This window comes from Megascapheus bottae, chromosome 5 (genome assembly GCF_031878675.1).
Source record: "Megascapheus bottae isolate mThoBot1 chromosome 5, mThoBot2.hap1, whole genome shotgun sequence".
Taxonomy (NCBI): Eukaryota; Metazoa; Chordata; class Mammalia; order Rodentia; family Geomyidae; genus Megascapheus; species Megascapheus bottae.
Window position 1 is genome coordinate 9,675,828 of NC_143513.1, and position 18,332 is coordinate 9,694,159.

The following is an 18,332-nucleotide window of genomic DNA, read 5'->3' on the forward strand; positions in this document are numbered from 1 at the left end:
TGATGTCAGTTGGGCCAACGGATGGAATTCACATTCGTCCTTGGTGTGAGGTGGCCATTCTGGGAGTCTCCCACACAACCCCAGGGGATGGCTGTGAGCTTCTCACGATGGCCCACCAGGGCCCCCTTACCTGTGCAGGTCTTCTGAGGCTCCCAGTGGACCCGGATGCCCTCTCTCTGGCAGGCCCGAGCATAGGCAAGGAACGACTCACAGTAACAGTTCTTATGGACAGGACATTCACACATGTCGGTCAGGCAGGACCTAAGGGATAGGTCAGAGAAGAGAGATCACACAAACACATCACATCAATGAATATGTGCACTGGGGTGATGGATGCAAAACCATGAGTGATCATTCATGGTTGCTATCTTAACCTGCGAAAGTAAAAATACTGTAGAAATTCTCTACATCATTCTAGTACTGGATCATTCTGAGCAATGCAATATTAGGTCTTCTTTCTTGTACAACAGTATTGCTAGGCAGGACCCGGTGCAGTGACAGTGGTCTATGAGCTCCAGTGTCGTAGGCAGGTGTCACTGTCTTGTATGTGCTTATTGAGTACTTGGCACCTTGGCTACTGCAGCTAAGGAGCTGAGTTCATTTCATGTTACTGAACCTAGAAGACAATAATTATCTTTCACCATGCCACCACCATCTGTGAATCGCATGGACAGAGAAACTGTCAGATCCACCATGATAGAACCCAACATGATCACCAACTTGATGGGAGTGTCAACCCTTGCGGCTTTCTGAAAATGTACCATTCACATTTCCTATGCCTCACTCTTTACAACATAAGGTGATGAGTTCCAATAAAGCACGGATTTAAGGCCACTTGGTGGACTGAGAAATGAACACAATTGAGTCAAGATCTCCATTGTTAAAATATGGTGATGCCAAGACACAGCACAAATGGAAGTGAACTGTGTTTAAATGCAAAATAGCACATTTCCAACACACCCACAGTAAAGACTCAATAATGACCTTACCCTGTAGATCATTTCACGCTTTAAAAAGTGCTCATGCGTGCAGTCTGCAAATGAGGTATACTATTGCTCCTGTCTTATTAATGGAAGGTTCATTTCACAAATGAATAGATGGGCCCAGAGTTACACTTCTAAGTGGCAAATGGACAAATCAAATCATCCTTCCTCACTTTGAGAGTAGTCCTCTTTTTATTACACCGTATTATAATCCTTACCCCCCTCTTAGGGCAAATTTATTATCTTTACTATCTTACAAATTTTGAGCTGACATTTATATATGAGGCACTGAAGGTAATAAAACGGCCAGGTGTGGTAGCTCATGCTTGTAATCTCAGCTACTCCAGAGGCAGAGATTAGGAGGATCATGATTCGAAGCCAGTGGATTTAAAACTTCTCAGCACACGATCTTCATCAATAAAGCTGGATGTGTTGGTATGTGTAAAATGTGACACTGTTTCAAAATAACAAGAGCACTCGGAGCTGAAGTCATGGTTCCAGTGGTAGAGGTCCTAGGAGCTCAAACTCTAGTTCTAAAGACAGAAAAGAGGGATAGAGGGAAGGAGAGGAAGGAAAGAAGGAAGGAGAGGAAGGAAGGAAGGAAGGAAGGAAGGAAGGAAGGAAGGAAGGAAGGAAGGAAGGAAGGAGGGAGGGAGGGAGGGAGGGAGGGAGGGAGAAAAGGAAGGAAGGAAGGAAGGAAGGAAGGAAGGAAGGAAGGAAGGAAGGAAGGAAGGAAGGAAGGAAAGGAGAGGAAGGAAAGAAGCAAGGAAGGGAGGGAGGGAGGGAAAGAGGGAGGGAGGGAGAGAGGGAGAGAGGGAAGGAAGAAAGAATTACCTTTCTCACAGAATCCATTGCAAGACTGGATACAGAAATAGATAGGAATGAAATCTGAGCAGCACAAGAGTGTGACTACAGACGTCCGGAATCAGCTTGTTAATGTTGTCTATTGATGGGGGATGCATTGCCCATAGCGGCAGAGAGCGTTCACCTAGTGCAGGGGCTTGGCTGGCACCCCTCCTGCTGTGAACAGTAGAACATGGAAAGGCTGATGGTTCCTTATGGCATCTAAGAAAAGATCCCAGCCAAGCACACAGGGACATGGATCAGAGACAAAGGAGATAAGTGAGCTTCAATCTCAAAAGCCTGCTGCATGTTCCCACCCAGTCTTGTTTATGTCACAAAAACCAGGACAGAACGACCAGTCTCTCCTCTCTGTAGTAATCAGAGCTGTATTTATGAATGCTTCCAGCCCTTTTCATTACAGAATGCCCATGAAACCATGTTTGAGAAAATGGAGCCAGGCACGTGGTACCATCTCTCTATCAGTGGAGCCTCTGGGCTTCCAAAAAAAAGCTGAATCAACTTTGCCCTTAAAACACATCGACACATGCATCCTCACCAGTGCCATGTCTTTCCTTGTTGTTGTTTTACTTTTCATTTCAGAGGAGTCCATATCCATCATCTCCAGACTCAGACTGGACTACTACATTTGTGGCCTCTTCGGATTTTGACCTCTGACCTCAGGGCGACTTCACTTCTAAGTGGGCTCTAGGCCCCATCTTTTTCCAGATCCACAGGGTTTGGGGGCACTTTCCCACCTACACAGCAACCACCACATGGCATGGATGCCCTGGCATTCACAGAGCTAGTCACATGACCTGGTCATGTGGGAAAGGGCTGGCCTTCATATGAGGAAATGTCACCCAGCTGGGAAGACCATCTGTGATTCTGTATGATTTCATGCACAATAAACAAGTAAAATTTAATTTGAATAAAAGGTTTGTAAGACTATATCCCCTCTCCTCAACCTGCTTTTTTAACTTGAGTTCCATGGGCTGCTTCCTGAAGCAATCTCTTCAATTTAAAAGGAATTATGGCTAGCTAGACCTGATGCACTGAGACTGTGGGGACAAACTGCTTTAGATACACATGGACTAATCACTGCAGACCTGTACTCTTCTACCTCATCAACAGGATCTGTTAACAACTAGTCCCATAGGAAAAGCCGGGAAAATCTGAGCTTTTTGTATGACACAGCATTCACGAAAAACAAGAGTTGACAACATTTGTCAGAAACATTCATTCACTTGAAAGAGTTTTACATATTTTTAAAGGTCTGAAAGACACGTTAAGATTGTAAGATGTGATTCTTTTTCACTTGTCACGTTGATACCTTTATACAAAATGATGGCCAGAGTTTGCAAGAACATGAAAAAGAGACACACATCCTCAGCTGCAAAAAGGCTAAATCCACCATTCTTCAGGCTAACATGTTGTTGGGCCAAGAATTTTACAATGAATGTGTCCAGGAGTCTACACAGGCAGGAGGGCCCCATCGTTACTTCCCCCTCAACAGATAGGAGAACAGATGCTTGGAGATGTCAAGAATTGTGCCTACGGTCCTACAGCTGAGGAAGATCCAACCACAAACCAGGACCACAGTCAAGATCCATATTCAGCTTGGTGATGGTGGCTCGTACTCATTAGCCTAGATATTTACAAAGCAGAGATCATGAGGATCATAGTTCAAGGCCAACTAGGGCAAAAAGTCCATGAGATCCCTTCTCAAGGCCAGAGCATAGTGGTGTGAGTCTGTCACCCTCATTTTTCAATAGACTGAGATGAGGAGAGTTGTGTTTCCAGGCCAACATGTACAGAAAAGTCTGTCCATCTGAATGGAGAAAGCTAAGCATGGTGGTATATGACTGTCATAATTGCTATGATTGATAGGGAGCTAAAAACATGAAGGATCATGGTCCAAGTACATGCCTGAGAAGGAAATGTGACCATACCTAAAAAGTAAACTGCCCAACCTGAGTACTGGTGTTGCAGGCCTCTAATCTTAGCTACTGAGGAAGTTGAGCCATGGAAAAATGGCAGCCCTGGAAGAAAAAATCCACAAGACTCCTTCTCCAAAATAACCAGTGAAAAGTAGGTCTGGTAGAATGGCTCAAGTACAAAAGTAGAGACTTAGCTTACAGAGAGCAATGAAACCAAGGCAGTACAAGGCCCTCAGTTCAAACCTGCTACTGACAACAATAACAGCAATAAAAATAACAATGACCAGCACGAAAAAGGCTGGAGCTATGACTTAATGGTAGAGCTGCTATCTTTCAAGTTCAAATTCCAGTACTACCACCACAACAAAAATCACAGTGACTATGTCAAAAAGATGTATTTTTGAGAATATTCTGGTAATCATTATCAATAGTCCAAAGAAAGGTTTTTAATCTTTGGGGAAAATTTTGTATTAAAGAAAACAGTAATTCATATGAACAAAACTTTAAATATAGGGATTTTCATTGCAATGAAATATTTAAATTGAAAAAAGAAAAGAAGAAACAAAGGAAATAATCTAACTTGCCCAGTTAGACAAATTTAGGTGACCTGGCTATAAAATACTCCCCAGAAATTATAATGCTGTTTTGGAAATGAATTCCCAAAATACGGGAAAATGTTCAGAAGGGATTAATTGGGGAGGGGGGGAAGAAGCTGGATAACAAAAATTAGACATTGTATAATCATAGTCAGAACACAAAACATAACTGGAAACAGATAGGCTCAGATCTGTGGCTGTAGTTTTGGTCTCCTGCAATGAACACAACTACTTCTAAAAGGAAAAATATCACAATTAATAAGAAAACAGATAGGAATAACATGGTATGCTTTACTATTTAAATAACAATTCAGGCACTACAGTAGGGAAATTTACAATGAGGGAAAAGATAGAATCTATCTGTAGGCTATAATTGTGTATGTGGGGGGGGGGTGGGTGGTCATGGGGCTTGAACTCTGGGCCTGGGTACTGTCTCTGAGCTTTTCAGCTCAAGGCTACAACCCTACCCTTGGGCCTGGGTGCTATCCCAGAGCTTTTCAGCTCAAGGTTACCACCCTACCTTTGAGCCAAGCCTCACTTCCAGTCTTCCAGAGGTTAACTGGAGATAAAGAGTATAAGGTCCTTTTGTGCCTGGGCTAGCTTTGAACCTTAATCTTCAGATGTGAGCCTCCTGAGTAGCTAGGATTATAGGAGTGAGCCTCATGAGGGACAGAGGCCATAGCTTTTAAATAATTCTCTTGCTCAGAATTTCCCTGGTCTCTTATTAAGATCTCCTGACATGGGCTGTGAGTGGATTCGCTTCACATTGCTTGTCCCACTTCCACATGCCAGCATCTCCCTCCCCACCCCCTGACCATTGCTATGAGCTTAACAGCCAAATGGACAGAACAGATAGTGGAATAATCGTGGTTTTTCTGGTTGCAAAGGAATTCATTGGGGAAAAATAAAACTCATTTTTAGACATGCACTTCAAACTTCAAGAATGGAAAAATAAAAGCCCTACACTTATTCCACTATTCAGTTTGTGTTAATCACACTTAATTCAATGCAAGGAACATCTAATTGATGACACATTGGAGGTGAATTTTTATGTTTCTGGAAGATTAATCAGCATGTATAATATGAACATACTGGTTATATGTATATATATTTATACATATACATACTGGTATATATACTTATTTTATATGATAAATAACCAAATTGTAACTATATTTAGTAGTAACCAAGACTGATGGCTTTGGCATCTGTTTGTGGGTCACAATTATGGTCCTTTGCATGTGGAAGAGATCAAGAAACTCAGCCACTCAACAGACTGTACCACACTGAGCTTTTCCAGGGCTGCTCTACAGGTAAAGAACACTCACCTCTCTGTTTTCTCTGCAAGAGAAATAACAAAATGAAGAAGGAACAGCCATGCAGTTGGTTGAAAACATACTTTCCAACACAGTGATTCTAGAGTTTTTTGTTTGTTTGTTTGTTTGTTTTGCCAGTCCTGGGCCTGAGCACTGTCCTTGGACTTCTCAAGGCTAGAGCTCTACCACTTGAGCCTCAGCACCACTTCCAGCTTTTTTCTATGTATGTGGTACCAAGGAATCGAACCCAGACCTTCGTGCATACTAGGCAAGCACTCTACCACTAGGCCAAACTCCCAGTCCTCTAGAGTTGTTTTTCAGATTCACTTACTCTAATGTCTTCCTGTTCCTGGTATGTGACCACCCGCTGAGATGGTAAGAAAAAGCCAAGAGAGCTGGTGCAACTGCCTGCTGTCTTTAGTGTAGTGTGTGTGTATGTGTGTGTGTGTGTGTGTGTGTGTGTGTGTGTGTGTGTGTGTGTGTGTGTGTTTCAATGGCTCAGCACAGAATCAGTATCCAAACCAAACTGTGGTTCAGTTTCTCACAATTCCTCTGTACCAGAACCTCAACACTTGTCCTGTCATTCAAGCTATTGACACCATCTCTTGCAAAGGTTGGAGATGGCAACCACTAGTTACACTTTATGGCTACATAAATTGGAATACATTCATAACAGAGAGACAAAATGACAATCATTTCCACAGACCAGCCATGTTTCACATGTTCAGTGACCAACGAAAGTTAGTGGCCACCATGTTGATTGGTGGCAATTCAGGATATCTCATCATAGAAAGCTCCCTTGAATGGTGCTATTAAGAGTAGAGTTGCACCACAGCAGGTGACCAAGCCTATTCTGGAACAGTGAGACTGGGATCAAGCTCACTTCTGCCGTGGCCTGGACATCTAAAAGAAAGGTCAAGCTGGGCACAGTGGCTCACTCCTGTAATCCTGGCTACTCAGAAGGCTGAGATCTGAGGATCACAGTTCAAAGTCAGTCCGGGCACTAAAGAATATGAGACTCTTATCTCCAATTAATCACTAGTAAAAAAAAAAAAAAAAAGGAAAGTAGGGCTGTGGCTCAGGGGGTAGGGTGGTAGCTTGAGCTGAAGAGCTCATGGACAGCACCCAGGCCTAGAATTCAAGCTCCATGACTCACAAAAACAAAAGAAGGAAGGAAGGAAAAAGAAAGAAAGAACCTCTTGGCATCATCAAATTCAATTAAAGGTCTCTAGCAAAGTAGGATCCGATCTACTTTTCCAAGGCCATCCTTTCCTTCCTGTTCAGTCTTCTACTAAATTCCAGTGCGTGTTCAATCTTCCTCTCACCTTCCTGCCCCTGTCTGAGCTGATGCAAGCTACTCAGTGGTGCTTACCCACTGGTCCAAGAAAGGATACCCACTCCCTAATGGATAATCATGTCATCCACACCTGTGGTGTCACAGAGAGCCTTTGAACCATAATCCTCTTTGCCTCTTTTGTTGGATATGAGGGAGGGGCAGGATACTGCATCCAATCACCTTTGTCCATGATGTACCCAAGGGCTTTATCCAATCACCTTTGTCTGTGTTGGGCTCAGGGACTGAGTCTAATCACAGTACTGGGTAGACTATCCAAGCCCTGACATTGCCCTGAACCCTTTCTTCCACACCCATATAGGATGAAGAGTCCTGGTCGCCTGCACACAAAAGTAGGATTTGGAAGCTGCACAGAGATATTGGAAGAATGCAGCTCCCATCCCTGTCACTGGTCTCTGCTGGCTACCTCCTAAGAAGGGCAAGGGAAATGCTGGTCACAAGAAGCCCCTGGATAAAGTGACTTTTGCAAGAACTTTCTTGGCTGTCATTTTCATCTTAAACTTTTTGCGTTCCTCTCCTGCCTCCTAATGGAATGTTCAATTGAATGGCTGACTCACTACCACAATTCCAGCATAGAACAGCCTCCCTATCACAAAGAAAGCCTGCCACTCTAGATGTTGTTCAAAAGGCAAGCTTCCAATCCTGCTAACATCCTAACAATCAGCCCTGTCTGTGCTTCCTAGCAACAGCACATCCAAGTGGCTTTCCCTCTGCTTTCTCTGGGCACAAGGGCCACCACTAAGGCAAATATGGTTTAGAAAGCGACATGTCTTAGCCATCAGGATCCTTCATTCCACTTTTGAAGAACAGGACAAGTCAGAATTGATAACAGCCAATGCCACAGAGGAGCCAGAAACCTAGAGCACTGAATTTCCCCTCCATTACCAGAAAAAGGTCTTTGGCTGAACTGTGCTTATTAATCTAGAGATTAGCTTTCCTGAAAGCAGTGACCAGAATAAAACAGAAGTCAGCAGCAAGAGGAAGAGAAGTAGGAAACACATATCCCAGCGTTCTTTGCTCTGCAGGTCTGATAAGTTCTTAGAAAGAAGTAAAGGCATCTAGATGAAGAAGTGAAGAGGTGGTAACGTCTTGGCCAACTCAGTCAACTACTATGAGACTAAAACTCTGTCACCATCATTTTACCTTGAGTTGCAGAGAACCACTAGAAGGAGGAGACAAGGTAAAAAGGCCTCTCAAGGGCCCCATTATCCCTCAGAACATCTCCCCAGGGTAGCTGCCACCACTATGCTTCTATGAAAGGTATAGATACTTGCACACTCTTGTATACTCTTCTTCAACTGAGCAGGTAGGAAAACACACCCTCAGATGAAAATTGGGACCCACAGATTTCATCCATGAGCCATTCGTGATCTAGATTTTTCCTGGGCCAGCAAATGTTTGCCACTGCTACCACATTTGTCCACTGTCCACAATATTCTGGGTTCTCAGGCTGTCTGGGTTTGCCAAGCAGTAGAATAAGTCTGGGCTTCTCTAATACTTTGTTTATTTCCTGAACTTGATCGAGAGGTGGATGTTGGAATGAGTCTCATTGTAGACACCAAATCTTTCTCCTACTGACCCTCAGAGTTCCACGTTTAGCCTGCTCCTGAGTGAACAAAACAAAACTCATGGATCCTAGTTTATTCCAGGCAGGGTGCAAGGTACAAACTAATAGGCATGGGCTCTGCCTAGAAAGAGATGATGTGGGCACTGCAAGCCAAACACCAAATGACATATGGATACTGTGGGCAGGGAACCAGTACAGTGAGATTCCAAGGGATGTAAGGGAATTCCAGAAGATTTCCCAATGGAAGACAAGTCATCTGGTGCTTAAGGCTATGGGGAATTTTGTAGAAAACAAGGCAGTGAAGATTCCAGGCCAAGGGACGAGCCCCATGAAAGGCCCAGAGCTTCCAGACCACTGCATCTTAGGTCTGGTAGTTGTGGGGTCTACCTCTCAAAGGAAACAAATGAAAGCCAAAGAGTGAAGACAGACAGCCTCTTCCTGAAGGTTCAGAGAATGGGGCCTTGTCTCCCTGCAGGGGAGTATGGCAGGAGGACTTCTCTTTCCAAGGATTTGGGTTGTCATCACAATAACCTTAGCTCTCAGATCAGCTTCCTGAGAGCTCTTGGGCTGGATCCTTCAGTTATCTTCCTGAGCATGATTGTGCAGCCTCACATGCTCCCTTCTCTTCCTCAGAAGAGTCCTTCCTGCCCAAAACCTGCCATTCCCAGCACCAAGAGGGAGACAGTCCATCCACCAAACTGAGAAAAAAATTACCACATGGATGATTGTCTAAAATGAACCTCTTCCTTGATTTCTCGAACATACATACATATATATATATATATATATGCACACATGCACGTGTATGCACACACACACATACACACACACCTATACTACTACCCTATGCATAGTGTCAATTTATACTCTGTGCCAATGATTCTAGACTGCCTTAAACTCTCCAGACCCTGGAAATCCCTGGTTTCTATTCTTCATGGCATTCTTAGGGAATGGTGGCATTGTATGCTCAGTAGGGTCTAGTGTGGCCCTGTTGTACAAAAATACCCCCAGTCTCTGTTGTCCTTTTAAAAACATGGGTTATTTTTGTAGTGTGATGCACGCATACATGGTCCCAGAGGCTTCCTCTTAAAGGAAGCATTGCTTATAATTTTCCACCTATTTTATTTAATTTTTTTGCCTACCGTGGGCCTTTAACTCAGGGCCTGAGCACTGTCCTTGGGCTTTCTCAAGGCCACAGCACCACTTCTGGCTTTTTCCTATGTATGTGGTACCGGGGTATCAAACCCGGGCCTTCGTATGTTTTAATGTATTTGTTCTGATTATCTTAGGATAGTTGTACAATTCAACATGTCAGTTTATGAGTATAATGCATTTTGGCCAGTGGCAATATTTTCAGAGTTTGAAATTTTTACAAAATGAAATCCTTTGGGGAATGAAACCCAAATCTAAACCCAAAGTTAATATGCTTATTAATTTGCTCATTCTGTGTACACATACTGTACACATATACAGTACCATTAGTGGGAGGGTATTACAACCAGTCACATGAGGTCAGGTATCTCACTGCAGTATCATATAAATGCTCAAAAAGCTTCAGATCTGGGAGCCTATCAGCTTTTGGACTTTTGGTGCAAGATGATAGGGTTACAAATACTCCAGTGGAAGGATGAGCAGTCTTTGCCCAAGTATGAAACATTGATTCCACAAGGAAAGGGACACCATCTAGTAGGCATTGGCTAAGCTGGCACACTCCTGGAGAGAATTCTTCATTATTTCAATTTGGGCTAATCTTGGCAGAACCAGGCAGATCTTACAAATTCTTATTAGCCAGCCAAGCAGAGGGAAGCCTGGTCACTAGCCCCCTCTAGCGGCCAAGAGTTAAGGCGCAAGGTCCAGGAAAATTGCATCTAGATCAAAGGCAGCACACCACCACCACCACCACCCAGCTTTTTAAAATTTGTCTTTCTTTTTTATTTTTTTTGAGCCAGGTTGATAAAAACATAAAAATAGCTGCTCAACAGTCAAGTCACATTTCTCTTAAATTCAGATTCTCTGTAAAACAAGTGGAAGGCTGGTGGGCCTTTGGGGCTCACAAAACCAGCAAGAATCTTCTAGGCTCACTTCTGCCAAGGTTAGGCAAAGGGCAGCACAAGAGAGAGCAAATAAACTCTCCTATGCAAAAGCTCATTTTGCAAAGATGTTGTACTAAGCATGAATTTTTGTTCATTTTTAAAATAAAATCCAAGCATAAGATTATCAACTGGTATCCCTCAGTGTGATTCTTCTCTCAGCCCCTGTCTACCAGAAGTTACAGTCAGACTCCCTGTCATTCTCAACGTAACACTTTATGAGTACAATGACCCATGTCCCACCTTCCATGGTCCTCCCGCATCTCTCCCCGCCCCACCCCCCCCCACCAATTCCATTTTCATGTAGGCACACTGAACATGACGGCTGGGTTCACTCTCCCACTCTCTCTCTAATGTTTCAAAGATTTGAGGGAGGAGATACTCCCTTCAGTAGGCTGGTGGTGTAGAGAAAGAAAGAGGAGCTACTGGGAAGGGAAGCCAGGAGAGAGAGAGTGCGGCAGAGACAGAGAGAAAAAGAGAAGAGAGAACACATGTGTGTACACCCAAGTGTGTGGAAGTGTGCAACATATGTGGAATGTGTGCATATGTATGCATGCTGCTTGTGTATATGTGAGTGTGAATGTCAAGAAGACTCAAATATGTTTTGAAACATGAAATGAAATCAGTCCAGAAGAAAATGCTGAAACTAAAGCGACAGAAAGGTTAGGTAACTCGTCCACTGACAGCATGAGGAATCAGAGAGTGGGTAGAGAGGGACAGAGTTGAAAGACGCTCTTCTATTCACCTCTAACAGCTAGCTCAAATTCCTGATAAAGAAACCATAAAAGCTCCTGCCCTTACACACAGAATACAAAAGTAAATCTGAATAAAGAATACATTTTTAGCTAGGTGCCATTGGCTCACACCAGTAATCCTAGCTACTCAGGATGCTGAGATCTAAGTTAGCCCAGGTAGGAGAGTCTGAAAAATTCTTATTTATAATATCCTACTCAGAGAATGCCAGAAGTGGCATGTGGTTCAAATGGTAAGGTGCTAGCCTTGAGCACAAAGAAGCTCAGGGGCAGCTCCGAGGCCCTGAGTTCAAGGCCCAGGGCTGGCAAAAAGAAGAAATGAATGAACATATTTTTACAGCAGAAGAAGGAAGGAAAAGTCAAAAACAACTTCTAGAAGGAAGACTGAGGTCCCCATACATCACCTCCTGATAAAGGGGACAGGATTAAATGCTCTTCTCAGATGATGCTGCCAAGTTAGGAAGGCCTCAAACAAGACTAGAAGCAAATCCTTGATGTGCCCTTGAGGATACAGGTGAGGTGAACTCAAATAGAGCTAAGCCAAGGTTTTACTCAGGAGAGATTTGGCGGAGAAATCTGCCATAAGCTGCTTTGGGGGAAAAATGGCAGGATAGGTTTGCTAGACCTTAATTTTATGATTCAAAACCAGTGATGATTCATTTTGTACCCAAAGCAGAGGACCTGAAATTTAGAAACTAGGTTGGGGTAGATGTGGGGGAGGAGGGGGCATGAATAATGTCTTTTATGCTGTTTTCTTCCTAAATCTTTTAATAATCTCATTCTAGAGTAAAGGTCTTGACAGCAATGACCACAGCAAACTGCCTCAGTTTAGGATGGCCAGTGCTCAAACCGCATAATAGGCTGAAGACTCCATAAACAGTCACAGAATCATCGAATTATCAAGGCTTTAAAGACCTTGGAGAACATCCACTCCCTACAGGAATTCCTTTTATAATCGTGCTAACAGGTGGTCAGCCATCTGTAGCATGACGTCGATGATAGGAGCTCAGTAACTTTTTAGGAATCATAATTCCGTGAGAGAGAATCACAGAGTCTGTCTCTCACGAAGTTTTCTTATATATCAAGTGAAAATCATGTTCAGTAACTTCTTTCATTTGTTCAAATTCTTGCTTCTGGTGCATTGTAGAATTATCCTGTGTCATTCTTCTTTCCATTTCTATAATGAATTTCTCTTGAGGTATATTACACAAACTAAAATTGTTCCACTTGGAAGTTAGAAATATTCCAATGCGGACAGCGTTTCATCTCCTGGGCCTCCATTTCCTTTACGTGGAGCAGCTAAAGGAGGAAGATTTACCAGGCCTGAGAACCATTTTTCCCATTGAGTTCTTCCCAGAAATCTCTCCTAAACAAAACCCCATGCTTGCTTCCAAGGATGAGGCCAAGAGGAATGAGCTAGGGTCCACTCCACACCCCCAGGGGCTCCAACAAATTTCAACAGAAGCAGAAAAACAATGCACTAATACCAACAGAGTTTGTGAAAATACTGAACATAGGGTTGGGGGAGAGGGTTGGAAATTTGACAAGATTTCACGAGTTGTATTTCAAAAGAGTAAGTCTTATTCAGGCAGAAGGAAAGGATGGCTTTTTCCTTAAAAATCTATCCATAAGTCAACATATACTTTTTGAAATACCTGAGATTTCATTTGAGGATCTGTAAGTAGCAGGGAGAGGAAAAGAAGCCCAGGAGAATGTACTGGAAAGAAAGCTGTGCTCAGGGAAGAGATTTTCTTGTATGACAGCCTGTGGATCATAGCCATCTTGAACAGGAATATGAGAAAAGAGGAAAAATACCTGAGGAAAGTCAGCTGAAACGATTACAACAGACTGGATGAATGAGGATTTGTGGGAAGCAAAGAGGCATCTGACAATGCCACCAGAGATAACAGGACAAGAAAGACACAGCCAACCAGCCTTCACCTAGAGAAAACCAGTAGAAGGTGAGAGGAGACACTGATTGTGGAAACAGGAGAAGAGAGGATGCTTTGTATTAAAACCTGGGAATTTCTGGTCGGTCACCAGGCTGTGGTACACAGAGTTCTGAATCCAATTCAGCCTCCAGGGTCTTGGGAGACTCTGAGTGGTGTTAGGAACACACATAGTTTCCCGCTGGGAATAGTGGCTACTTTGGAGTTACCGAAATGGCATCAGCCATAACCAAACATAGATTTGAAGTCATGGCCACAGAGAGACCTGAGCATGCCTACTGACGTCCTTCCAACTTCAGCCAGAAGAATAAACAGATTTCCATCCCTATAAACATTCACGGAACAGCTATAAAAACAAACACTAACTGCTTCCAATGAGTTTATGCTAGTTTTATTTTTCATAATGTGCTAGGATGAATCTTCCTTGAAGATTTATTATTGTTTTGCCTACCATGAAGTGGTAACTAAGTGTTTTTCCTAAATCAGTTTAAAGGTTGCTTTGTTTTTAATGCTGCCTTCTCAAATACCTCTGGGCTGTCTGCTGCCTTGTAATGTCTCACCATGAGGCTGCTCAGTCAGTTCTAAGGTGCAATTGAGACTCTCTTTAAAAAAAGAGAATAGACTCCAGTCTACTTTCTATGTCTCATCAGGTATATAAAAGTCTAGCATGACTAGATATATTGGGATATTTAATGATGCTATGAGGTTGGCAATGGGTGTGATGCAGAACAAAAAGCGAGGAAGTGAGCAAAGTAAATGGTCTGTGTAAGTAATGATTAGAGCCTTACCCTGAGGAAGAAAGTAGGAGGAAAATGGGGGGAAAGAAATAGGTAGAAAGCATTTTTTAAAGGTTTATCCTATCAAGATTTAACTCAAGGTCTTGAGCTTTGCTAGGCAAGAATTTTACCTCCATCTCCTTTTTGCTTTTAGGTATGCTTTAAATAGGGTCTCACTTTTCCCTGAACCACAGTCTTTCTATTTATATTACCCAAACAGCTGAGGTGACAACTATGCCCTCTTACACCTAGCTTTTTTATTTGTTGAGAAGGGGTCTCACATATATTTTGCCCAGGTTAGCCTCAAGTTGCATCCCGTCTTCTGACCTCTGCCTCCTAAGTAGCTATGAATACAGCACACCATCAAGCCTGATTCAGTATGTACACACACACACACACACACACACACACACACACACACACACACACACACACACACACACACCAAAGAGCTCATGGCCCTGTACTTGTTTGACTTGCTTATTTTGTGGCTGAAACTTTATCATTGAGTTAGCCTCCAACCTTGCTTTCTTTGGCTATTTTGGAGAGAGCATCTTGCAGGCTTTGCTGCCCCGGCTAGCTGTGAAATACAGTCTTCCAGATTGCAGCTTCATGAATAACTAGGATTACAGGCATGAGCAACCAGTGTCCAGTAGTTGAATATTTTTGTGCAGTCATTTTTTATAATAATACTTAATGGAACAAAAGAGTCTTCATCCCCCATATAGCAGCCAAATGTTCTTTTAAATGCATTAAACAGCTTGTAACATTCTTCTAATCAAAGATTTCCAAAAATACCTCATCACATACAAAAATACAACAACGAAGTTCTGATCACGGCCCACAAGGCCATGAATAATCTAAGCTTTTAAGCCCTTCCTGCTCTGTAACTCTCTCTCTCTCTCTATTTAGCTCCCCAGATCCCATCTTTCCAGTCAGGCTGCTTTTCCTTAAATATGTCAAGTTCATTGCAGCTTCAGCCTGAAACACTCTTACAGGGTCAACAGAGAAGGTGTGACTCACTTGTTCCTTCTCATCTCTTCAACTAATTATCATCCTGAGAGTGTTTTATTCTTGACTTGACTATAAAATATCCCCTCTGGAACAGGTTTTAGGCATAAATCCCCAACTGGTTGCACTAATTTGTGAGGTTCTGGAAACTTGAGGAGGTAAGCTCAGGTGGAAGAAAGAGGCCACTGGAGGACCAACTGTGAGGGCATCTTGTAAAGGTTTCTTTCTCCTGTTCATTTAAGATGTAAAACCAGTCATAAATTTTGTTGATATCATATTATTGTTGTTATAATGGAGATTCAAAAACTATATGGAAAGACAGCAGAACAGCAGAATGCTTGACTTTGTTGAAGAAGGGACTACTGTTCATCAACAGCCCATTCTTGCATGAATTTTAAACGAAGACAAAGAAAGGAAACCTCAAATGACAGAATAGTAGGAAGAGACTATTATGCCCTGAGATGACATTACTCAGTGAGGAACTCTTACGTGAATTTTTAGGCAGTTCCATATATGTTGGGAGGGATGGGACTGTGATCTTCAAACCTAGCAAGGACAGCAAAGATAAGAGAACTACATGCCATTAATAAATAAAAGGACAAAATATGATATAAGCGCTAATAAATAAAATCCAATATAGTAAATAACATAGCATAATCAAATGATATGGCTTAGGAATGTAAGGTTGGTTTGATACCATGGTTTTAAAGATGTACTATCCACATTAGTAAAGGAAAAAGCTACTGTATATTTTTATGTTAACATGTCTAATATTTTAGACAATAAATTCAACATTAATTTTAAATCATTCCAAAGGTGGTGGCACTAAAACAAAGAATGCTTCTCTGTTTAATGAGCCAGAATCATCTTTATTGATGAAAGAGGAAAGGCCTGTCAGTAAATACAAACAAAAGGAACCTTCTCGGTATTATCAGTATCTTTAAAATTATATCTCCTAAAATTATCCAAGGAAACAAGAAATAAGCTTAGATTTTAGAAAGTGAAGGGGATTTTAGTTGCTTACAAATGTTTTGTCTCGGAGAAACTTCAAGGGGAGGAATCATCTGTAAAAATCTAAATCCCACAAATAACTGCTGAAAAGAGTTTTGAAAACACAATTCACAACACCAACCACGCAATATAAACTTTAGAGATGAAGAACTCATAATAATTAAACAATCAAATATACTCCTGAGTCAGGTGCCAGAGGCTCACACCTGTAATTCTAGGTACACAAGGGGCTGAAATCTACAGAGAAAATGTCTTTAAGACTTCATCTTCACCCAACCAACTGGAGATGTGGCTCAACAGAATGTCAGTCAAGGTAGCAAGCCAAGTTAACTACAAGTACCTGAGTGCAAGATCTGGTATGCAGGGAGACGAGGGATGCAGAAAGAGTTCTCCTGTAAATAGTTCCCAGAGGAAAACAGTAGACTTTATTGTTATAGTTTAAAGGTTTATATTACATAAATATTAATAATCTGATAGAACTCAGAATAGTCAATTGAAAGAAATATTTTTAAAACTCACTTCAGCCTGGCCGGGAGTTTGGCCTAGTGGTTAAAGTGCTTGCCTAGCATGCATGAAGACCCGGGTTCGATTCCTCGGTACCACGTACATAGAAAAAAGCCAGAAGTGGTGCTGAGGCTCAAGTGGTAGAGCTCTAGCCTTGAGAAAGTCCAAGGACAGTGCTCAGGCCCTGAGCTCAAGCCCAGGACTGGCAAAAAAAAAAAAAAAAAAACTCACTTCAGCCATCCCAAATTGGCTAGAGGAGGTCAGGCTTCTCCTAACCCACCCTTGCATGGGAAGGCAGGAAGGTACACGGGCTCATGCCAGCCACCATGACAGGGAATCATGGAGGGGCCATGGAGGAGGAGGGAGGGGAAGCAAGTAGAGGCAGGAAAGTGTATGGTCTACCTCAGTGGTGACTGAGGCAACCTAAGAAGTGGACCTTTGAGAGTTCGCATCAACAGGATTTGGAAACTGATTCACCACTTGAAGGTAAGGTCAAGGGTGAATTCCACCTTCAATGAATAGTTTCTGAGTATTTCTTTATGTTCTAGCACTAAACTGGATGCTTGACCCCATAACATTTGATAAAACATATTAATTCTGCATCTTCCTAGAAAAGAGAAGGGACTAAAGAATGCAGTTTCAACATAGAAGTGGCTTTAAAGACAATTTTAAAAAAAAATATCTAACAGATGCTAACTAGATGGAAATTATATTTTATTGTACTGTTCTGTTATTTTTATTTTTTCCCTTTGATTAATTCCATTTTGTCACTGCTTTTGATTTCTGTGCCCTTTCTCTTCTATATGAGTTTATCTAGTTTGGGTGGAGAAAGGGAAGCTCAGAAATGATAGAACAAAGGGTAAAGCAATCCAGCAATGATTTTCACTGGACATTATGTTGGAAATGAACTATGCAGCATGGGAGGGGGAATGGGAGGGGAAAATTGGAAGAGAGGAAATGTACTCATTACTTGACCTATGTAACTGCAACCCTTCTGTCTATCATCTTTTCAATAAAATTTTTTTAAGGATGAAAGAATAAGCCAGAGGAGAGACTCTAAATGCATTTCATTAGTGGAGTAGAAAAATGGGGAATTCTAGAGAAAGGGAATGATGGTCTGCAAATGTGGGGCAGAGCACACCCCCAAGACAACAGAGTGATGTGAAAAAGAAGCCTGGCCATTCCCTACACTGGTAACCAGCCCTTAGTGTACCTGCCAATCCCCAAGGAGTTTTCACCACGCTGCTGCCAGGCCACAGCCCACAGAGATTCTGATGTATTTGGTGTAGGTGTGGTCAGAACATCCCACCTGACTCAGAAGTTCAAGGCTACCCTGAATCACCTCCAGCCAGGGATCATCACCCCTAACAATCCTTGGCTCATGCTCCAGACATTTCCTCCCATGAAGTACAGCTCTGAAAACCTAGTGCTGCTGCCCACAGATGGAACTCGAAGCCTGTAATTTTCCACAGAATTCTCAATCACATTCAGTACATTCCCACATTTAGAACAAAAGAACTAAGATATCAACTTTTAGATTCTTCTACAATCCAAAGGCTTTCTAACTTCAAAAGTGCTGAAAGTACATTTAGTTTAATGATTTTCTTTTACTCTCTGTATAAATAAAATGTGAGGGTCAAAAT

The 18,332-nt window shown here is 42.3% G+C and overlaps 1 protein-coding gene across 1 annotated transcript in view; it reads right to left on the bottom strand.

Moving 5' to 3' along the window:
* The window catches only part of Bmper (BMP binding endothelial regulator), a 216,467-nt gene that overhangs the window by 8,505 nt on the left and 189,630 nt on the right, over window positions 1-18,332 (bottom strand). Inside the window, exon 14 of the mRNA XM_090332652.1 lies at window positions 131-261. Coding sequence (XP_090188778.1) covers window positions 131-261 — 131 coding nt within the window. The remainder of the gene's footprint in view (window positions 1-130; window positions 262-18,332) is intronic.